Source organism: Oenanthe melanoleuca, chromosome Z (assembly GCF_029582105.1).
Source record: "Oenanthe melanoleuca isolate GR-GAL-2019-014 chromosome Z, OMel1.0, whole genome shotgun sequence".
Taxonomy (NCBI): domain Eukaryota; kingdom Metazoa; phylum Chordata; class Aves; order Passeriformes; family Muscicapidae; genus Oenanthe; species Oenanthe melanoleuca.
Genome location: NC_079362.1, coordinates 64,995,441 through 65,020,060, shown reverse-complemented (window position 1 = coordinate 65,020,060; position 24,620 = coordinate 64,995,441). Strand labels below are relative to the sequence as shown.

The window sequence follows — 24,620 nt, the reverse complement described above, 5'->3', positions numbered from 1 at the left end:
TGAGAGGAAATGTAAATAACCAAATAAATACATTCCCATTTGGATTGTATTATGGCCAAGTCTTTAATATTAATTTAAATATGAATTCCTATACAAACAGAGGGCTGACAGTTTTGGTTTGTTTCTGTGTTGGATTTGCAGCAGTTATAAGAAAAAAAAGTATTGCATGCTTTCTCATTCCATTACAGCTTGAAGCATCTGACATGAAAATTGCTTGACACAATTATTCTGAAATATGCATTGTCCCTAAAAGGTATATAAAGCAATATAGGTGCATATGATAACAATTCAACATATTACAAAATAGCCAAAGCCAGAGAAAATTTTGCCAGCAATAAAAGCACTATGCATTAACATTTTCGGAGCTGTTACAGCAAGAAGATAATGAAATTGAAAGTCCATTCCTTAAAAATGGCCCACAAATTATTTTTCTGCATGTTTCAGTACTCACTGAATATAATGCCATCAGAATGAGTTATCTTTTCTTAATAAAAACATTTATTTCCTGAAATCCCTTCCATGAAAATGATTCACAACAAGTTTTTACAAAAAGCATAGTTTTAACATAATATTAGTGAGAAACATTAAAGCTAGAGAAATTTTATAAATTTGCAAATATTTTGCACAGTTCTAGTCATAGTACAGTTTAATAGTCTGATTGCTTATCTTTCTACAAAATTTTGAGAGCTTGGAATTTACCTTTACAGGAACAACTACTTTTAAGTGCAAGTGAACTGGTATTAAATTCTGTGCAATTCTTTCAAGTGCCTTTGTCTAGTAAATCATAGCAAAGCATAAAAAGCCCATTCAAAGCCTGACACTAATTTTTGCTGCACATTGCAGAAACATAAATCTGTTTATTTAATTACATACATCAAGATAGGAAAGGACAACAGGAGTATAGGAATAGTAAAACAGAGGTCTGCTGGCTCACCAAAGATTATACAGAAACTACAGAATCAAGCAAGGACCCCATTTGTGAATATCAGTACAGTACACTGTGCACTAGACAACACTGATTGTCCAAACTGTTTATGGGAGTAACACTAATGTGGTGCAAATGAGTCTTAACCACTTTCCAGGATTTTATGTGCAAGGTTCTGTACAAACACAGACCATGAATCTCCTGCCAAAAAAAGAAGGCCATGTGGAAAAAACAGTTTAAAAGAATGAGTATGGAAAATTTACTTCAAAGAGGAAAAGCATTTTAATATGCAGTTTGTGTAATATCTTCATTTATATTCACCCCCTTTTCTAATTCAAATAATGATGTAACTACTGTTAGTGGGTTCTGGAAGACACAGAAACTTCCTTGCCTCTGTAGAGTTTCAATTACAGTCAACAGCACTGAGTACTGCAGGAGACATGATTTTGTTTGGGGCAGACTCAGAAAAACAAGGGTTTTTTCCTGAAACTTTATGAAAATGTTCATAGTAGTTATTGCTACAAAAACTATAGAAAGTGTTGACAAAGAGCAGAAAGCTGGAATTTCCATGAATGGAATCTTCCTAAGTAACCTCAGAAGTGTAAAAGATGCCTTTGAGTTTCGCCATCAAAGGAATGCAGTGAGTGGTGCCTGTTCAAAACATCCAGTAAGGAGCAAGATCTCTCCCCTCAAAGAGGTAAAACTCCAGCACACACAATTATTTAAGTCATAAAACAAAGCATTCTCAGGGTTCACAACTAACAGACAAGTTATAGCTGCATTTGCTTAAAATTGCCTACAATGAGCAAGGGTAATGTTCAAACAACTGAACTTGACATAGTCTCCAAGTCACTCCCTTACCTAAGTCAGGAAAAATGCAGCACCTGGATGTGAGCATATTCTACTGCAGAAAAGCCAATTTTTTCCCAATGCTACTTGTGGATGTAAAATGTGGAAAGTCAGTGCTGTGACAAGTTGTGTAACCTTAGGCAAACCATGTTTCCCTTCTGCATCTCTGCTTTCTTTCTCCCTTCAGATGAAGTGTGGCTGAAGTGTTGTTTGGGCTTTTCATAGCTACTAGGCAGAAAAGAAGATGGCTATGTGTGATAGAAATTTTAGTGAAAGCATGTAGGTTAAGTTGTCATAGCTTAGGAGATCCACATAGCTTTTTTAGTTATAGTGATGGACTTTAATTAGTTTGTATGGCAGGGGACTGTGGCAGAATGGCTTGGCATCTAGACACCAGACAACACTGCCTTCTGTACAGACGTAATTCTAGAAAATAGTCTAATGTTATCAAACTTAAGAAATTATGCTTTAATTATTTCGTTTTTGAACATTAGAATGAGAGAGTAAATGATCCCTGAAGAAAAACTAGATGCAAATTATATCAATCATATCAAACCCCTATCCTCTATTAATCATTTATTATTTTTTTAACAATAGCAATCTCCTTTATTATCATAACAAATTAATAGCAGAAAACATAAAGGGCCAGAATTTCACAGTTGCTCATCTTAACCTTTCACATCAGAGCACACAATAAGGAGGTCTCATAAAGGGACCTGAGTATCATCTCTTCAGAAAAGAGGATGTGAAAGCAAGATGTGTCTAAGCAGTTCCTGTGCTCTCCTGTCTGCTGGCTGACAAGAGTATTGTGGAAAAAAGCTGTCACCTACTACAAGGCCCCAGGTGCTGTCTCATATCAGCTGCAACATTTATGGTAATTTCAACAGATGGAAAGTCTCTCATTCAGGCAGAGCAGACCTGTGAGCCAGTTACTGCTTTCCCAGTAAAAAATAAAAAAGATCTAGCAGTAATTCTGTTTAATTCATTCTGGCAGAACAGAGACATAACGAGTGCCTGTGAAACATCTTAGTACTCACAGTTAAGCTGGAAGGTAAAAACCTTAATAAAAGCCAGTCTTACACTTCTGTGTTTAAGAAAAGTTTAAGAAGCACAGCTTTCCTGATTCAGTTCATGTAGTTCATATGCAGAAACCAAGACGCAGTTAAGCACTGTTCGCTCAGTTTAGCTGGTCACCAAAGCAATGGATCAATTTTCCAAATTCCAGAATTTGGCACATTCTCTGATTTTCCAAAAATTCTAATTTTCGTGAGGTCTAAAGAAAGAGTTATAGAAGTCAGAATAATAAATACCCACCAAATCACTAAAAAGTTCTACATTCATCTTAGTTGACTCGATTTATAGGGAAAAGAATGAACAAATTCTCTCAGAGTAAAGCACTTCTTGGATTGTCAGTGAAATTGAGCTACCTATGTATTTGTATTGGGATGTGTCTACAGAGGAATCTTGAGACATCTCCTGTAGTATGAAGCCTGCTATGAGTAAAAAATTCATGAACACCCTAGGCTTGTATTATTTTTTTTCATTTATGGCTTTCTTTCAATGCATAAAAATATTATTTTAAAAGTAACTTACCTTCTTTTTAGGCAGCTCTTCCCTCTTTCTCTGCCACCTTCTCTGCCTTATAAGCATGTCAATGTTGTAAAAGCTGAATTACATGGCAGCTTTAATTTTATGCACTTGTACATTTCATTCACACATGAGTTCATGCATTCATGTAGGTATTTGCATATTCAATTTACATAACTGGATGACACAGTTATTTAATTTGAACACTCACATACTTTAAGAAAATAAAGGAAAACTCATGTTTTGATTTGTGTGTGTCCGAAGTAGAGACTGTCTCAAAGTGTAGACATATAAATTGCTAAATTAGTAGAGATCCCATCATCTTGTAAACAAAATATCCTGTCAGGTTAAAAAAACAGTTGTAGAAACATTAGAAATATTGATCCATGTTCAGAAGCAGATTCATCTCAGACAAGCATCTTTATGGTAGATTCAGGCAACAGCAGCTAAAAAATGTACAAAAATTAATCTATAAATATAACTATTTTCAAGACCTTCCCTTCAGTAGCCATATTTCTGTAAAAAACAGATTTCCATTTAGTCTGGCATTTATTCTTTAATAATCATTATTTATATAGGCACACAAAGGTGCTTAAACTTGAACCTTTTTATATTGTTACACTACACAGTTTTAAGGCAATGTGGGCAATATAGGGTTCACAATAATGCCATCTAAATCTTGAGAAATATATTTTTGAAGTTTAAAAACTGAGTTTAAATAGCAGGTAGCTACATTAAAAAAAATGTAAGAAGGAAAAAATGTAGCTTAGGAAGCATTCAGCACCTAGAAACATCAACATTCATGTGAAAAAACAAAAAAAATGATGTGCAGGTTCTGAATGTGCTGGTAGCCAGTTAAGAAATAAAATACATCCAGCATTTTATAAGGCAAGGAAGTCAGAAAATCATAATGAAATTTCATAAGTATTTGTACAATAAATACACCTTTGGGTCCCTCAAAAACGGCCATACATCTCAATCTATGCAAATACTAAAAGTAAGGACTTCAGAAAGGTCTATAAAATTAAATTATAATTCATTATTTCTGAGCCATTTCTGAAACAATTTGGCAATATGGAATACACAGAAATCTATCTTTACAAGAGCTTAAGAGAATGAATCTAAGTGAATTCTTAGTCAGATTTGACTAAGAATTAAAATACAATAGCAGCAGAGATTAAATTCCTGCATAAAATAACAGTCTGTGTAAGATAAGATTTGATTACACCATAAAAGAGAAAACCTAAGCAGGATATAGAGCATCCAAAAGCAGAAAGTACAGAGCAGTGTGGTTTTTGAAGTCTTAGTCTCTGACAGAAACAGCAGGGGTGCTCAAGGACAAAGTCTACAATGTCTAAAGATAGTAACTCATAAGAGCTCCTCTAAAATAATTCAATTTTACTAGTGGTCCTTAATTGAAGGCTGATTTAAACTTCATTGCAAAATATAACTTTAGTTCCTGACCAAAGTATTAAATAACAGGTTGTTATACTCTTATTCAGTTTGCATTCTGCATTAGATTCTAGCTGAATTAACAATAGGGAGCAACCTCCCACCCACAGAGACCTCATTTTACTTTTATGTCTTAGTTCAAATGCATAGCATCAATACTTTGCTTGCTGACAAAGCAAAAAGCAAAAGCTGTTTGAAAGAACACATAAGAATTAAAGCATCCTGCCTGAGCACTGGTGGACCATTGTAAAACCACACTGTCTCTTTCTTAACATTTCAGTCAAGGGCAGAAGGGCTGAAAATTTATTAGGGAAATAATACAAGCATATCTTGATTACAGAAAACCAGCAGACCTGAAACTTAAAAAATGTCAAAAATATTAAAAATCAGCTGTAAAGTCAGTTACATTAGTTTATAAACGGAAAATATTTGTTTTTACATTTTGTATACTAAAATATCCAAAATGCAAACCCAATTCTCAGCATTTTGAGAATTAGGACACTGAGAGCAAGCATTTTGCTCAGGAGACTGAAGACTGAAACTGTAAAGAATGGTGTTTTCAATAATGAATGAGTCTGTGATAACCTGACAGGTGAACTAGAATGGTGGCAAGTGCAAGGTAATACACCTGGGAAAGGGGAATGTGCTACACCTAATCTCGAGTTCTCAAATGGGCATTAGCACAGGCAAGAGTTCTCAGACTCACTGTGTGCAGTCCAGAGAGGGGGACAGGGCTGGAAGGAAGTTATAGTAAAGCACAAGCAGGAATTAAACACACTTCATTTTTTTTTGGCTGGAAAAAGATACAACCACAGAAGTTGCTGTAAAAGTCCACAGAAATCATTAATTCCTTGCAGAAGCTAAAATGGAGTAGCTATTTATTACTATCTCTCTCTATATTTCATAATAAAGGAAAAATAGGGTGTTCTAAGAAATAACAAGAGCTTGCATTTATATTAAAGGAAGTACTTTTTCACATGACGCAATTCATTTCAATTATGTCAGTAGTCTAAAATTAAAATTAAATTTATTTAATTAAATAGTTTAAAAATTAAAATTAAATTAAATTAAAAGAGAGTTCACAGATACAGTCACCACTGGCTAATAAATTTGTGAAACTAGCAATGTAGCAAGGCCCTAGGTCCCACTGCTCCCTTGTTCCAGGGAGAGCAAACAAGGGCAATTAACTCTGTCTTTTTCTGCTCTTCATAGTCTTTCAGTAAGAACTTGTTGTCAGATAAATGTGAAGACAAATGGGTTGGACAACCATTGGATTAATTTATTTCCCATAGTTTTATGTCGGTTTTGCACTCCAGAGAATTTCTTAACAGAGGAAAGTACCTCTGTTTTCACTGGCAAAGATTTCACCCAGCAATTACTCAGAGGCATTGACTACTGTATACAATTTCAGCTTCATGACACACTCAGCTTTTCAAGAACCAATTCAAAACCTGAGAAAAACAATTCCAGGATTTAAGAATCATCTCACCTTAACCAGAGAATAGCTCACTCCATTGGCCTGAAATTGGACTTAAAAATAAAAGAGCTAAAGCAAGCCATCTGTCAAGAAGGGGGAAGGAAATATGCACAACAGTATTGGTAGCTCTTAATTACCCCACATTTGAGAAATTTGCAAATAGCAACAGTGTGAGGGCCATTATCAAAATATCAAAATATAACAAGATACAGCTAGAAAACATGGCATAGTTAGGTACACACAGACTTCTTTTAGGCTTTGTCAGCTTTCACTTCCCTACTCCTTTCACCTGCTTCTCTCTTCCTTGAACACAATGATTATCATTCCTACATTTGAATATAGCACAATTTCGTTGTATTTCCTTCCTGCCTTTCTGTCAGTCTGCCTTTCTGTAACTGCATGTGAAAATTGGAAGAATCCAAGGAAGAAAATTCCTGAGGCTGAATTTTGGGCACACCAAGAATGTTACTGGAAGTACTTGCACACCAGGAGAAGTAACACATATTTCATTAACATTATTTCACACATTATTTCATCAGCATTGTGAAATGCAATAAGACACAAAGTACTTTCTGAACAACTGCATCAGCTACGTGGATCATTGTAGAACATGGAGAACATTGTCACTTTCAGAAACATAGTTCTGTGATACTTTCATTAGTTCCTCTAGCCTTGTTTTCACTCTGTTTTTTTTCACTTGTTGATAATGGACAGTTTTTGACCTATAACATATTATTTCCATTTAATTCTCAAACCTAATTGTTGGATTTACTACATAGTGTCCTTCAGACATGTAGCTGGATTATGAACTTCTATAAGGTATATCCATCATCATCACCATCACTGGAGGCAGACGTACTGAAAGCCAGAGTCTTGGTGGAAATTCCACCTGAATTCTGAGCAATGGAAAATGAGGAGAGCCACTGCGGACTACAAGAGTTTCAGGACTCAAGCCTTGGGTCTGGATCCCAGTAAGATGTTGGGTTGTCTGGAAGAGGATGAAGGCTTCCCAGATAATTGCTCATCCTAGTATTGTAGTCACATGTCACAGCCCACTCAGAAGGAGAAAACAGAAACACATAGAACAAAAATCTCTAATAATTTGTTGAGGCTACATATATAACTGAGGACCAGCAATATCTGGATTTTAGTTGTATGTCAGGGAGTGAAAAAGCAGTTCCTGCATGTGCTAGAATTCTTTTCATCCAGACACTCCTGGTAGTGCATATTTTTTTCTTTACTTGCAGGCTGTTTCTGAATATATTCTATATCATCCAGTTCAGATCTTGAGAAATGAATGCAACAAAATATAAGTGATGCTGTTGTATACGATGTGGTGAATATCTCAAAAGATAGTAATTGCAAATATGTAAGAGCTGACCTCATTGATAGGAATCATTTTCCAGCTGTATCATAGTTCCTTTCCCTAGTTCTTAGCTTTTTGCAGAGAAGTTATAGAATACCTTCTCCTTATTTTTTTGTTGCAATGCTGTCCCCAGATGAATGCTTGAGACACTCATGAACATTGCAAAGTATTTTCTGCAGCCTAGAATCTCTTCATAGAATTGCCAGTCTTCTTTAATTGGGTAGAAAGTCTCTTGGACTTTCGGACTCACAGAGTCAGATCTGGTGAGTCTAGGGTTCAGATGTTACACTGCTGAAGTTTGTGACCCCAGAAATGACTGGAGTTTTGTGATGTAGCTTATCCCAGAAAGAAAGCATCAGTTTGGGCTAAGTCTGGGCATACTCTGCCACTTCATGCACTGCATCAGATCTCACTGATTGTTGGAAAAGATGAAACAGAGCAATCTTGCAAATATGAATGCTCAGATTCTGGGAATATAGAAACCATGAACAAAATTTGAGATGCCAAGCCTTAGTTACTAAATAACCATGAAACAATAGGATGGGCCCTGAAGGTAATCCCCTCTTGATTAAACAATGCCCTTGGCCAGAGAGCAAGACCAAAGGTCACAGAAAGAATTGCCAGGGCCCAAAGATTAGTTCTTAGAGTTTAAAATGTAACACACTATGCTGATATAAGGATTTCTATAGGCAGTATGTAAATGCTATAGAATTTGTATATTGTATTACGTTGGTTAATGGAAATCAGAATATTCATCATGGAAGAAGATTTATTGTATTCTAAACGGGAAATCTCTCCCTTACTCCTCTCCTTACTCTCTCTCTTTGCCCTCCCTCTTCTCTCTCTCTCTCTCTCCCCCCTTTTATCTCTTTTGTCCTGCTTTGGGGCTGTGCCAGGCAGCCCCTAGCAGCGTCTTTTATAATAAACTGCAACTGTAACCTTTAGCTTCAACAGAGCGCTTGAGGTTTGTCCCATGCCTTCTACCCCGATACAAAGAGTCCCGGAGACTCCCGCACCTGATGGCACATTTCTCCATTTCACAAGCCTTTCTCCTTTGATTCTTCCTGGGACTTGTTCTTCCCAGGTTTTGAATGATGCCATGGATACACACTGCAGCAAAGCTACACCAGTTTACCTAAAATCACATCTATCAGCCTCAGAAAGGTAGAAAGCGCCATTTGAATTCCAGAAAAGGCCAAAAAGAAATTTACAGGCCTCAACCTGTACTCAAGGTAGTCCTTTCTTGAATTGTCTGAGTGTTCTTCAGATCAACAGAGCTTGTATTTTTAGTGGTTTTGATTTTGGACAGCTGTACATCATTGCAAAACATACCATTTCCAAAGGAAAGAGGGACATGTCCAATCAATACAAACACTAATTCCTCAGAGGCTTGCACACTCAGTAAAAAAAAGGCAGTTTAGTAAACCCCAAACTTTCAGTTCTTGCTAGTGTGGGCACACTTATATATCTATATACCTATATATCTATATATCTATATATCTATATATCTATATACCTATATATCTATATATCCATATATCCATATATTTATATCTATAGCAGACTAGCAAGAAAGGCATCTGGAATGACAAGTTCTAAAATTTTGGCTTATTGGGTTACCAGATACAGAAGCTCTCTGTATTCCTTCTATTAATAGCATTTTGAAAAGACCCTATTCTCTGTAGGAGTCTATCAAAGGAAGATATACTAATGATGATCTACAAAGACAAGTAAAAACTACAGAGAGACTTGTGCAAAAAAGAAAAAAGAAAAAAGTATTATCATGTAGAAAGGAAAAGACAAAATTCTTTACAGCTTCACACAGTTGAATAGCAATTCAATTCTAAGACTGAGGAATTAACATGCAAATAAAGGAAACTCAACATTTGTGCCAACAGAAGCTTTCAGATCTTAATGCTATTCTTAAAGAACCATCATCTCCGGAAGTCAAAAATCAAAGCAAAGTAAATTCTGGGCCTCTGGTTGTAAAAAGAAGCTCACAAATAGATCCTGAATATATTCTGAAAACTCAAGAGTCACATAATAGAGAGGACTTGTTTGAAAAAATCTTGGGATTTACCCAAAACCAGTATTCCAGTATTGGGAGAATATGACTTCAAGTTTCTGATTTATCAGATCTGGCATTAATCTTCCAGCAATATTCACCTTCTCTACTTCACTGAAGATCTTGAAGTGCTTTGTGAAGAGGTTTTTGGACTATGTACATTAACACAAATATTTTTTACATGCCTCAATTCATCACATTTTCAGACCTTGATTTGTTATAATTGAATACTTAAATAGGATTAACTCTTTTTCAGATAAATGAATTTTTTCATCTTCAGAAAATGTTACAAGTAGCTCCTTACTGGTGGTAGATAAGAAGAACAAAAGTACAGCCTAACACTAGAAATACACTATTTGCACCACAGTTAACATAATGGTTCTGATTCTTTCCTCCATAAACAGCTTTCTCATTTTCTCTTTACTCACATGCTTTATTCTGATGTTTCACCACCCACTTCTAACTTACTTCTGAATACTTAGATAATATCAGAACTTCTCCAGTGAATATAGTTTCTTTTCAGAGCTAGAGGGTAAGTAGGTTTTGGTCAAGAGTTCACCTAATGAATGGCTATTTCATTAATGCACTAATTCATTCTTGCACTGAAAATCAGCTTTGTCCAGATTTTACAATTTCAGTGTGTCTTAATTCCCCAAACTCTAAAAACCAAGATACAGAACATATCCTTACCAAGCCTGGCAAGTGTCTGTCTCATGGGCAATGAGTCTGTGCATAGGACCACCATCCATTAAGAAAATAAATCTTTCAGATTCAAGATAGGATGATTACTAATTTGTTAAGAAAAAAAAAATAGGCTAGTTTTTTGTTCTGCAGAACATCATAGTCCAGTAATAAGAGTAACCAAAAAAAACCTCTCTTCTCTTTTATGCATTTAGTTTGAAATCAGCTGATATTTTCTTTCCCTGTCCTGTCATAGAGATTCATATTCTGAATCCTGCCAAGCAGATAATGCCCAGATGGCAACTGTATAGCCCTTGAATTGTGGGTGCCAATCCCTCTTTTTCATCTGTACTTAGTGCTCTAACATCCTGAAAAGAGCGTAATAATATTATTAAAAAGTACTGATTGCTACTGTCAGGCATTCCAGAGTAAGTATTAACTTCTTTCCATTCCCTCCTACAAGTCTGCAAGATGAAGAAATACAAAGAAAAAAATGTACGTCTTTGATGTTGCAAGGCTGTAACTGAATCAGTGACCCAAAGTTCAAGAGGTCATTGAAACAAAAGAGAGAAAAGAAGGAAAACAAAAGCCTGTTCACATGAAACTCCAATTCCACACTTTCTTAATGAGTTCTCAGAAGAGCCTTAACATCATTACTGAATTGTGAAAAAACCCTCCAAATTATAATGACAATTTAAAACATAAGAGACTAATTGCAGCAAAAGTAATGACTCCTTAGTATTCATATGGCATATTACCAGAGGACCTTAAATTCACACATAGAAACTATTTTCTTCTTAAACTTGATTTGAGTGTTATTAATTAAATTCCTGGGGGGAACTTCAAATGTAATTAGGTTCTGATTTACTCCTATAAAAAAAAGGAAAAATGCTATCATGGTATGCATTAGGATGTTCTCATTTATTAACATATTAACTAATGGATTATAAGTGGGGGTTTTAAATGCTACAAGTTCATAAACATAATAATGTCTATACAATTTTTTTCAAATAAATTCTGTATCAGATCCCATTCTCTTTAAATAGATTTGATTGTATATTATAAAGGAAGTCTCAGATTGTTTCTAGATTCTTTAACATCATGAGACTAATTTTTTTATAAAAAACTTCATGTGCATTATGTATTTTGTTAAATGCAAGTTCTTACAGTTCTTTAAAAATAAGAACCCTAAATTTGTCTGTATTGTTTAATTAGTTATTGCTCTGCAGTTTCTAGTTCAAATAATGACTTAGAGGTCAGTGTATTTCCTTTTGACATGGATAGATATTGTGTAGTTGTGCATCTTCTTGGTGCCTGAACTCTCAGAGAAACTGAGACATCACTACATCATGTCCTGCACAAATGTCAGCACAGGCTTGGCATAATGTCTTTCAGAATAAACCTCCCCAGACTGAGAAGCTGCTCTGCCAAGATCACTGTCATGGAGAGATAACTGAACTAACTTTTACCATTATGGGGAGCAGAATAGCAGTGGTACCATGGAGTTTCACTGGAAGGGATTTATGTTGCCACAGTGCAGACAGCAACCAAACTTGGTGGGAGTTAAAAGTGTACTTGGAGCATGTAGGGAGAAACGTCAGCAAACTGTGAATCCATCAAGAACAGTCCATGGAAGCACACAGTGCTGCACAATAGTACAGACTGGAAAAATGCAGGGCACATGGGGAGGAATGAAATAAACTGAAAGAATTACAAGGAGATGTAAACACTAGCAGAGTGTGTGCAACACAGACGAAAGGAAAGCACTAGCTCCATGAGCAGCTCATGGAATATCAGTGGGTAAAACAGCAGCAGATGAATGAACTGCTAGCTTGAAAGCAAAATGATGAACACTTAGAACTTTTAGGCTGTACACAGATGCACAAAGAAGTGTTGTATCACTGACAAGAGTTATTTTTAAAAAAGCAAAACAACAAAGCAGAGCTACTTTTATTAATAATAAACTGTTGCAAGAATAGATAGTCAGTACTGCAATAACAAAATCTGTGAAAGGTTCTTTAGTGAGTGAACAATTACTAGTGGATCTTCAGATTATTCAAAAAAGCCAAGTTACACACATACCTAAAGGCAACATCAACGATTTGTTTCCAAATTATTTTAGTAAGATTAGCATTAACAAACCATGCTCTGCATGTTTTTAAAATTGTGCTAAAATCAAAAATCCAAGCAGAAGTCCAAAGGCCAGGTTGTTACCTGATGCATGTCACATACTACCATTGATTCAAATCTTCATCAAGTCACATCCAAATGGGCAAAGCTTCCTTCCAAATGGTGGCTGAACTCTATAAAATTAACTTAACTAATATCAGATCCCAGTGGACAAACATCCAAATAAGACACTAGGATTCCAGTAGAGTCTATTTTTGGAATTTTCATTGAAGAAGCCAGGAGCAGGTTCGCCCACAGTAGTGAATCATATTTTGAGTGAGAAGTTGACATCTTCTGCGTAGAGCTCTGACAAGCTGCAGATCAGAACAATCCCACACCCCAAAACCTATTAAGTTTTACACACAGATGGAGACCTCAATCTCTCTTTTTTTGGGGGGGAACCTTAATTTCCCATTCTGTCAATCTTACACCACCCAGATTAGAATTATTTTTCTAGCAATTCATATAAGTGTCTCTTCAGGCACTTATTATATACCCAAGATGTAAAAGCAAATTATTCTTTACACTAGACTGCACCATTAGCTACTGCTCCGTTATGGACACCTCTAATCTCTCATTATTTTTTCAGTGGCAACTAAAGTACATCAGGAGTGATTTGGTATAAGAAATAGTTTGCAGCTTCATCACACTGTACAGAGCCAGGCAGATACAAGAAGCACTGTACATTTTTGAAATGTTGTTTAGTAAGTGCTGCACATATAGAAACATTCTGTGAAGAACCCCTGGCACAGTTTACCAAAACTAAGACCAGCATTTTAGCAAATTAATAGTTTGCGCATGTATTTTGAGAAATTAGATTATGGATCTTTATGGAGCACTGAGTAGTGTGCTCAATACCATCCAGAGGCAAAGGTAATTTTATCACTTGTATCAGTTCAATGGATGCAGGCATTTCATGCTTTAAGCAGGTATTTCTGGCAGTACATTTAGAATAAATGAAAACCAATATTGCATCCTGTGGGAATAGGATGAAAGTCTTACAACTACTATCATATTTATTTCAGTCTTATAACAACATGCACTTTAGGATTTAAACTAATTTAATGTGCTTTGGCTTATTAGCTACCAAAATAAACTTGTTTCTTGATTAAACTGAAATAATTTGCCATGTTACATTATGCTTTTTCATAAACAAATATATCTTTTTTTTCACTCCTTACACAGAAAATAATCAGCTTTATGTCCAACATAAGAGTCCCTTTTCCAGGAAAGCTTAGTCCAAGTGTCTGGACATAAAAGGATGTCTTTTTAGAATCGCACTGTGCAGGTAGCAATAGTGTTTTGTTACCAAAAAAAATTTTGAGCTGCTATTTTCTGTGTTCCTGGGTCTCTGATTCTTGGCTTGAAGACAGTCAGTTCTTTGTACTCTGTTATTACAATGAGGTAGCCAAAGAAAGAGAGTCTTGGTTTGAGACTGTCAGCTGTTACTAATCACTGCTCCATGGCTTGCTGTGAATCCCTGCTTGCATCTCCCTCCTGCTCTGCTTAGCACACATAAAGAAGATAAATTACTCCCTAGTTTCCCTTCAAAAAGCATATTGTTTGTCACATTCCAATACTGTGAGCAAAAGACGGAATAATGCGAAGAGTTAAATGAGTATCTCAACAGCCCCACAGCAGGGTCCTTCTCAGGCAGATGTGTTTCAGGAAATGTACTTTCCTACTGGTTCCTCAAATGTATCCTGTTATATTGCAAGCCTGAAAAGCAAGCCAGCTACACTTTTCAGAACAGAAGAGCATAATCCTGCAGGAGTTTTCATGTAGTAATGTAAGCATCATTGACACTTAGCAGATGCATCCAAGTGCTCCATATTAACATTTCATTTTACCAGGAGGTGTTATACTTTGTTGTTTATAAATATTTTAGCAACAACAAGTAGAGTCTGGAGAAGTTTATGAAATTCTTCCCTGTCCTCAGTGACTCATACTGACAGACAGAAGAAGTTTAAGGGAAGAAACATAGAACAGTTTGTGTTGGAAGGGGCCTTTAAGGTCATCTAGTCCAACCCCTTGCAATTAGCTGTGACAGCTTCAGCTAGGTCAGGGTACTCAAAGCCCTCTCCAGCCTGACCCTGACAGTTTCCATGGATGGGAGAGATACCATATCTCTGGCTGAGAGTGTTTCAACTCCCTTGTTGTAAAGTAGTTGTTCTTTATGTCCTACCTCAATCTATCCTTTTTAAAACTGCGACCCCTTTTCCTGTAATAACAGACTTCACTAAAAAATCTGACCCCATCTTTCTCACAGGCTTCCTTAAAGCACTAGAAGGTGCTGAAAGGTCTCCCCAGAGCCTTCTACTCTTCTGCTCAACCCCAGCTCTCTCAGCTTGTCCTCAAATAAGAGGTGCTCTATCCCTCTGATATCTTTGTGGCCCCTGAACTGCTCTGACAGGTCCACATCTTTCTTGTGCTGAGGATCTGAGAGGTGGATGCAGTGCTCAACCCTCCATGCAGGTGGAGTCTCATGAGGGCAGAGTAGAGATGGAAGAATCACCTCTTTTCACCTGCTGGTTACACTTCTTTTGCTGGCTCATGTGTAGCCTCTCACCCCCAAGTCCTTCTGGGCAGGGCTGCTCTGGGTCTGTCCTTGCCCTGCTGATACCAGGGGCTGGTCTGACGCAGGTGCAGCACCTTGCACATGGTCTTTTTAAACCTCATGACTTTCATCTGGGCCCACTTCTTGAGCTTGTCCAGGTCCCTCTGGATGACATGTTGCTCCTCAGAAGTGTCAAACACTTCTTTCTTTGGTGTCATCTGCAATCCTACTGAGGTTGCACTCAATCCCACCATCTGTGTCTTGGTGAAAATATCAACCAGTGTTGATACAGCACAGACTCCTGAAGGACACCATCATCATGGGTGTCCATATGAACATTGAACCATTGACCCATCAAATTGTTTTTACCCTGAAATAAGAAAACCAAAGAGAGAGTAAGGCTGTGCAATACACAAACATGGAAATTGTTGGGATAAGAATCACTATTGGTTTGAACCTCAAGCTCAGTAAGTTTTTAACCAGTACTGTAGAACATGCTTTCCTGCTGTATCAGAAGGCTAAACTTGACAGTCCAAGAAATGCTTTCAATCATGGATTACTGTCATATGTTTTATAACAATTAAAATGCAGTGACACCAAAGAGTAAGTTTCATAAAGTGAAGCTATATTACCAAAAGAGAGTTAGTCAGTGATGAACCACAACAAAACAGTCTTTTATTATTGGTGGTTAACTGAAAGGTAAAACCCACTTGTATTATTTGGGCCTCTTCTACTTGCATCACCCAATGATGTTCAGACAATATTGTGCCATGGTTTCACAAACATTTTCCTTGTAAGGAACAAATTGTGGCTGAAAGAGCAGGTGTTTGCTAGTTTGTCTGACCCAGACACTCCTTCCTTCTGCTTACCTTGTAAAAATTCTGGTGTGCACATGACACAATCTGGGGTGATTCAAAATGACAAACTGGCAGAAAAAACTAACCCTGCAAAACACAAAGTTGATAGTTTTCTACCAAGGATGAGGCAGGACTGCAAAGATGTGGGGCAAGGCTAGTAATTTAAGAACCTCTCTTAGCCATTTAATTGGCTCTTTGAATTGCATTACTATATCCCAGCCATGGGTTTCATTAGTCAGCTTGGCTTAATCACAATCACATAATTTTGGATCAAATACAACTGCTAATTTTCCTCTATTTGCCCACTGCTCTTAAAAGAGCTGGAAAAAATACAATATCTAATTTCATTATCTAAAATTCTTATCTAAACAAAGATAAGTTAAATCACCATTTGGGAGCAGCTTGTCTCATCAGCTCATGTAAAAAGGCATACAGAGCTATATTTCAGACATGTTTTAAGTGGCTTCATTAGCTGTATTGATTTAATATCAGTTAACTTCATATACATACAGTTCTTTGAAAATGTTATTGTCTTTTTTCTTGGCAATATTATTATTTTAGTGTTACTATTATTTAAAACTGTAATCTAGAGACTGGTCAAATTTGTACCTGATCTTGTGAATGGCCCAACTGTCAAAGCCTCAATTTAGCTTTTGTTTTCTGGGAATGTTCAGCACCATGGAGGACATGTTCAGCTGCTTTTACAATAAAGCTCTAGTGCTTAATCATGTTAATTAAACTTGGTCACTACCTCCACTGTCTTTACCTAACTATTGCTTTTCCTTACAAATTTTCTGTCAGCATATTTTACCGTGACCTTGCACAGTGCTATTCATTTCCACAAATCCTCATCAACATACACAAAAGGGATTGTTCTCATGGTCTCACACTGAGAGTTTACTCATCACACAGTACTTAGTGGATGTAGGGGGTGGGAGTAGCCCATTTGAGACTGCTTCATTAGGAGAGTGAAAGACAACCTTAAAGAAACAAAATTAGGGCAACACTCCTGAGTCAACAGTTGCCATTATTGCTGCTCCACCATAGGAGTCCTTAACAAGCAACTGCAGTTTCCTAATGAAGAGACCATAAAAAGTAAACAGGAAAATAATTAAGAATAAAAAGATGCTCTGTTCATAATGTTTTGTGCATAAATACTTAGCTCAAAACATCTAAAGGGAATTTATATAAAAATCTCCCATTGGCAAGGAAGTGCCATCAATTCAGATCTGATATGCAGAATAAGGAAAGAATTAATCACAGTCATTGAAATCTTTTTTTTTTTTTTTTTTTTTTTTTTTTCAAGAAGTCAGTATGTGTAAGTATCAGAATGGATAGTTTGTTCTGCATACTCATTCAGAACTGCTTCATTATTTTGTGCACTTTCATCAGCATACTGCTGCATGTTGTCAGAATCCTGACCTGGAGGTGTTCAGTCCTGTGCCCAGAGATGGGAGCCTCGTGGCAGTGGCTGCTCAGCCAAGAGCTCACACCTGAGCACAGAGTCTCTGCCCTGCTGAGCAGAGTGACCTCTGTCCTGTGAGGAGCCACTGAGGGCTTTGGGCTTGTCCACTTTGGAGAAAAGGAGGCTGAGGAGTGACCTCTCTGCTCTCTGCAGCTTCCTGAGAGGGGAAGGGGAGAGGGTAAAGCCGATCGCTCCCTGGATTAACGGGAAACGCTCAAACTGCACCAGGGGATGTTCAGACTGGACCTTCAGAAACATTTCTTTCCAGAGAGGGAGGTAGCACACTGAATCAAGCTTCCCAGGGTGGTGGCCAATAACCCCTACCTGTCAGTGTTGAAGAAATCAATGCCACTAATAACTTTAATTTTTGGTCAGTCCTGAGGTCTATTTGGCCTAGATGGTTATTTCAACCCCAGCTGAAATGTGCTATAAATGAGATACTTGCCATTTTGCATCAAAAGGGATTTTAAAGAAACAAAAAATTTAAAACACTGGAGGAAAAACTTAAAACCACAAGAATTTTAGTGTAGGAAAGCAAACATAAACCATTTGGTTTTTTCAGAAGTTTTTAAAGGGCAGCAAAAATATTGAGAAATGGGGACTTTCAATATGATAAGCAGTGGCTGAGCATTTTAACTGTTTTCAATCTGAAACAATAGGCATGCATAAATGTATATGCTCACATGCACACTTCTACTCCCAGTGGCAGTCTTGCTTGCTCTGAGGAAAGATAAAATCACCCAAGGTACTAGAATCAATCCTACATAATGACTATTTTTCCTCAGAGGGTTGCTAGTTACTTTGGAGTGTAAGAAAAGAGATCCTGTTTAAAAGCTACTATTTATGGGCTCTTGTTTGTTAGTTAGTGATTAATTCTGGAGCCAAATATAAACCCAAGGATGCTTTGCTGACTAGGAGTTTACACACAGAAACAGGGCTTCAGGCATACCAGCTGCTGACCAGCTACTGTTGTGGGAAAAAAGCATTTTGCACCTAATTGTTTAAAGAGTACATTTCTTCTTTCTTAAAAAATAAACAAAAAATACACGCACAAAAACAAAACCCAAAACCAAAACAAAAACAAAAACAAAATGAAAGCAAAACAGAAAAAAAAACTATACCCACTACAGGTAGAAACTTTCAAGTAGCTTAATAGGGAAAATTAGGCATAAACTCAAATCTCAGACTGAAATAGCTCATTGAGGACATTGGACTATTCTTCAAAAATCAGTTTATTCCATTGATTCTATTGTGCTAATTAAAGGGAGAAAGTACACTGAAGCTGAAGGACTTTTAGCATAGGTTCTGCATTTCAGCTTTTAAAACAATTCATTGGAATTTATTCTTGAAAAAGCAGATTCAAAGCTATTAGGTTTAAAAATTATCTAAAGAAAACATGCTCAGTGTATTTTATGCTTGATCTTCCAGGAGTACAGTACCATCCCTCTGCATTAATGTACCTTGCTATAATCCAAGATTACACATACATTATGTTCAGCATGCTTTCAATATCTAGAAAACTAAAAATAGCAGCAACTCTGGATTTGGTAAATTCTAGAATTCTTTATCATATAAAATCATGAATACAATATAAACAAATGTTCATAATATTGTAACTATTCATAATATAGTAGCTATTCATGATGACTCATAGAATCAATAGCTTATGCGAATTTACAGAACAGTGATCAAGTCAGGTGAACAATCAGAGCTATCAGATTAACAATTCAGAATTGTTAAAGTCATCCTAAGTAGATCTTTTTTACTTTTCCCTGCATCTTTCCTCTCTCTTTCTCTTCTTGTAATTATTTATCAATGTTCTCCTTGCCTTTCCTATATTCTAGAATATTCTCATTTCTTCTCAAACATCTTTGTTAAAGAACAAAACAGTGCCTTGCTTTGTGACACTCTGGAGAATTCCTTCTCGTGTCTTTATTTCATACACAGAGTTACTTCTCAAGAGAGGGAAGGGGTAGGTGAAGGAAGAAGACAGGCGTAAATGCTGGGGGTTTTTTCAGCTTTACAGGCTTATGCTGACCCCCTTCTTTCTTTTCTTCCCTTCCTTCTCCCCAGCCTCCTTCTCTCCCTCCCCATCAGTACTTAAAAAACCATTCCCATTCATGTTGTGTGAGCGCACACGCTGGGAGAAATTACAGGGGCTCTGCTCCAGATTGCCTTGACAACCCCAAGGCATCCCTGCGCTGGGGACTGGTGGCACGGCAGAGTTTCCCAGGCCCCCTGGGGAAGGAAGGGAGAGGAAGAGAGGAGGCAGAGGTGCTGGAGCCAGCAGCGTGTGGAGCAGGGAGCAGCAGCGGGATGAAAGGGGCACATACATCTCCCGCGGGACAATGGGGGCTTTGCTGGCTGCCTGTGAAAAGACACACTGAGGACACAATGCTTTGTGACACATGAAAGCTCTGGGGACCTTTCCAGAGCCCCACTCAGCTCCAAGAACCCTTGTCAACATCTTAAAATGCAAAGAAAACAACCCCTTTCATTTTCTTTGTGTTTTAAAAAACAGATTTTAAATATTATTTTAGACAATTGTTGTTGGTATGCTGGAAACTTCTGCAGTTTGCTGAGTTCCCATTAATTGCAGCGGGAGGGGAGGCTGCCCAGTGGGTCCTCAAAAAGGGCTCTCAGAGGTGAGCACTTGCTTCCTCCTCATAAAGTTCATACTCAGGCCTGTCACCCCTCTGCCTTGAATGCTTTCTGCTATACCTGCCACCAGCAGTTACAGCCCAGCAAGAGAGGAATTGCTGTTCCCTATATCCGAGCTGAGAAATAAATTATGTGATAGCAAGAGCAGGAATGAGACTAAGCAACCTAAAATAAGGAGCCCAATAATCCCAGCCAGAGTGCACCCCAGGAAACCAGGCTGGAAAGCAGCTCACAAAGACAAGAGTGTGGCTCTTGCTCCCTGATACACTTTCACCACTCTTTCACATGGCTCACCACTCTATCCCAGAATCAGCCCAAGTAAAAAGTAGGATCAAAGATCTAATCCTTGAAAACAGCAATCTTTACTGGTGAGGTATGCCTTACACTGATTCCTAGTGATTTTTGGTGTGTAGGAGGCTCAACCTACTATAAAGGGTTAAGTTCCAAAAAAAGAAAAATAAGGCTTGGTTAAAGCACAGGTAGGTGTGCCTGCAGATCCTCTAAGAATGACAGTGCTCAGCCTCTGTTTCTAAATCTATTGTCTGTAAAGGGCAGAATACTGGGAATTGACTGATCCGAAATCTCTGCATTTCCAAACACTCCTATTAAACTGCACAGGTTAACTTTTTGTGTTTAGGTTGTAAAACAAGTTTAAAAATGGTCTTGTCCGAAATGAAAAATAGATAAACCAGTGTTGCTTTTTTGGAATGAAAAAGTAAGAACAGAAAAAAACCCAATTAAAATATTTTTTAAATGAAATTGACTGGACTAGTATGTAAACATTCATTTTTCACTTTGTAAGTTATGCTTTAAGTTTCATACTAATACTTTAAAAACAAAATTTGTAACAAATGTTGTCTGATATAAATGCTGTGTAGTTCAATAGCAAATCTGAAATTCTCAAAAAATTATTAACTTTATTTCTTTTATTGGCTAACAGTATTTGCATTATTTCGTATTTACATTACTCTAGGACTCTAAAAAAAATAATCTTATCTTCCATCCACAAATAAGAGGGTTACAGGACTTCCCATTTGTAAAGCTAAAAAAGCTATTTTATAAGTTATTTTATAAGTTGCTAGTGTTAACCATTTTCCTCGCAGCATTTTAAGTCATAAATGTAAATTTACCAACTTAACATAATCCAGTTTGTAGATGGAAAAGCGGAGTAGAGAAATGAAGGATCAAATGCTTCAAATGTTGGATTTCCATGTTCAGTTTCTTGCTGTACCATTAACACTTTGCTCTTCTTCTACAATGTCACACACATAAACCAAGCAATTTAGTGTGTGAATCCAGTGATGTCCCTTTGCAATTCCTTTTGTGGGTTCAAATCTTCCTGGCTCTAATGGTTTCGGCCAAAAGGGCAGAAAATGAAAAAAGCTGAACTGAAAGGGCAGGTATGAAACATGTGATTGGTTTTATACTTTGAAGATTTGATCAGAGCCTGGGACACATTCTTGATCTCAGCTACATCAGGGACTAGAGTGCTTTCACTGTAGCTCCAAAAATATGTATCTCCTCCTTTAGAAGACAGACAGAAGCCTTATATATAATACAGTAATTTAAAAAACATAATTTTTTCCAGGTCATTATTCATATTTCCATATTATTTATATTCTTGTAATCCTCTTGCCTTATTTTAAATACTTTCTCCTGTGAGTAGAAGTTGGTCAACTTTTTTTACATTTTATATGTTCAAAAGTAGCATTCATATAAATGTGTAGGCAGTCTTTGGAAGTATGGATTAGGCAATTTCATGTAGGAGGAGATAATACAGCTAAGAGATCCTTTTCTAACCCCTTTTTTCATTCTGCACTTTGAAAATTTGATTGCAATGAGAAGCATGAGCACTGCTTTGAGGCAGATGGCACAGCCTTCCAGGTGGAACATGGGCAAATATCAAGGAGAAGGAGCAGCGGGTCATTTTAAGGAGAATTATCAGACTTTGCTGCATCTGCTGGAAAGAGAAAGAACATTTCCATTTCTGACAGCCCTCATGAGACATTCCTTCTCAGAGATTCAGAACTCTCCCTGGCAGAACTGCACCTTCTATTAAAAAAACACATAGCAGCCATTCATCAGTGCAATCGGATGAAAAAAAACACTATAGAAAATGCCATAGGGAGCACCCTTATGTTCACAGTGGATCCAAACAGAGCCAGGAATTAGGATTAATGTTGCAAGTTCTGCAAAGTTTAAGAAAGGCTATAAAGGCTTATTCATGCAATAGTAAGGGTTTTCTGGAGCAGGCTAGCAGTATTTAATCTGTTTTAAACTCTCATGGTGTTTCCTATTGGGGATTAAAGAAAATTCTTCATACACATTAATTGTTGCAAACATTATCAACATTACTTCAGAGTACTCTCTTTTTCTATCTTACAATTACGAATTATGTGCAGCACATTTTCAGATTATAGTAACTACATTAATCAGAAACCATGTCTCACTGGAATATAGGGAGTGCCATGCTGCATCAGACCAATGATCTTTACTTTTAGTGAAGTGTTAAGAATGCACAGAAAGCTGTAACTCTTTTAGTAGAAAATTATATAGCTAGGGGTGGGATAGAAAGACACCAGCAGTGTGAGCTTCAAAAGAGGGATGTCTTGCCTTTGGTAGCTCTAAGTATGGTCATCAAAACTGTTCCCAAAGAACTATTTTCATCATGCTTAGTTCATCCTCTTTATTCAAAACTGTATGAATGTCACTGTGCTTAAATTTACTAGGAATTGCTGCCCTGGATAGTAAAGCCTCAGGGAAGATGGGAGTCCGAGCTGTAGTCTACTACATGAGCACTACAATCATTGCTGTACTGATTGGCATAATCATTGTGGTCATCATCCATCCCGGGAAAGGTACGAAGGAAAACATGCACAGAGAAGGCAAAATTGTGCAAGTGACAGCAGCAGATGCCTTCCTTGATTTAATCAGGTATGGCTATGATATTGCACATTTTCTGTACCAATAGCTATGAGAGTAATCTTAGATTCACAGAGAACAAAAGTAGAGAATTTCAAAGAGTGACCTCATAAAGTTGCCAAATTTCTTTCAACTGTGTGATATCAATGTCTCTAACCCTTACAAAGCTAAAAAAGGATGCATGGATTTGTTTCCAAATCAAGCTGTTGCAGAGGAAGAAACTGCTTTTAGTGCTAAAAGGAAGATTCTTCCTTCCTTCCTTCCTTCCTTCCTTCCTTCCTTCCTTCCTTCCTTCCTTCCTTCCTTCCTTCCTTCCTTCCTTCCTTCCTTCCTTCCTTCCTTCCTTCCTTCCTTCCTTCCTTCCTTCCTTCCTTCCTCCCCTTTCCTTCGAAATTGCAACAGTTTTCTCACTTCACTTGAATACCTGATTTAGTTATAGGTTTTAATTTTGAATTGTAGCCACCAATATGGGTTCATTTACTCAATTTATTCAATTACATGAATAGGAAATAACTTCCAGGAACAGGCAGGTAAAATGCTTGAAACAGAAGGTGCAGACATAAAATCTTGTTTTTTTCCTTGCTCAGAGACTCTGCAGTACCTCTTTTACAGAGCTAATATGTCACAGATATATTCCAGGAAGTAGGGAAGCTGAGGTTTTGAACTCAGGAGCTTTTCCACAGGTAAAACCACCAAAATTTTGTGTTCCACTAACCCATTTGAAGAATCCGGAGACATGGAGAAAGGCTTCCAAGGATCACGCTGCCAGAAAGGGGGACTACAGAAACCTCCATGAAGAGGTTTGCACTCAGATTCCTCAAGATTTATTCAGTTAGGCTGCTTCTAAATCCCTCAGAAATGCAGAAAAAAAGGAAGGAATAAACAACCCCCCATCTGCAACAAATGTACACACACATGTATGTATTATTATAGAATATTCAAACTTCAGAAAGATTTGGGGTGTAACCGCAGCAGGACTAAATCAAATTATAAATATCACTGAAAACTAGGCCACAAACATGCAAAGATTTCTTTGAGAACTCAAAATACATTAAATATTATTAAATTATTTATTAGTCTGCATTCATAAGGCATTAATAAGTACAAAATTAAAAGTAAGCCCATAGAGCTTTGTTCATTTAGTAATTTATCTAATATACTTCTCCATAACCAGACCTACTATACAATACTGAATACAGAGATTCCAACAGTAAGGAACTATCCAACCCTACATTTCACCCTGGTAAAGCTAACCAGGCCAATGCTACATGTAAAGCTCTACTCACGGTATATGTAACCACATATTAATCTTAGGATTCCTCAAAAATTAGCTGTTCAATTCTTTTTTGGGTTGTGTCCTTACTAAAGGAATTATTAGCATATTACTGCTCATGTTTTTTTCTTTCTCTTTCACAGAAATATGTTCCCTCCAAATCTGGTGGAAGCTTGCTTTAAACAGGTAAAAATTATTTTTTAAAATTCCAAATAAAGCATGAAGAAGTAAGAAACTGAATGTAACCACATTTGCCTGAAGTATATCATGTTCTTGTACTTATAGCAAAAACATAACTTACATTTCCTGCCAGA

At 37.0% G+C, this 24,620-nt stretch overlaps 1 protein-coding gene across 1 annotated transcript in view; it reads left to right on the top strand.

Annotated features, from left to right (window-relative positions):
- SLC1A3 (solute carrier family 1 member 3) overlaps positions 1-24,620 on the top strand; it is a 65,613-nt gene that overhangs the window by 22,969 nt on the left and 18,024 nt on the right. The window contains exons 4-5 of the mRNA XM_056514283.1: positions 22,841-23,045; positions 24,450-24,492. Coding sequence (XP_056370258.1) covers positions 22,841-23,045; positions 24,450-24,492 — 248 coding nt within the window. The remainder of the gene's footprint in view (positions 1-22,840; positions 23,046-24,449; positions 24,493-24,620) is intronic.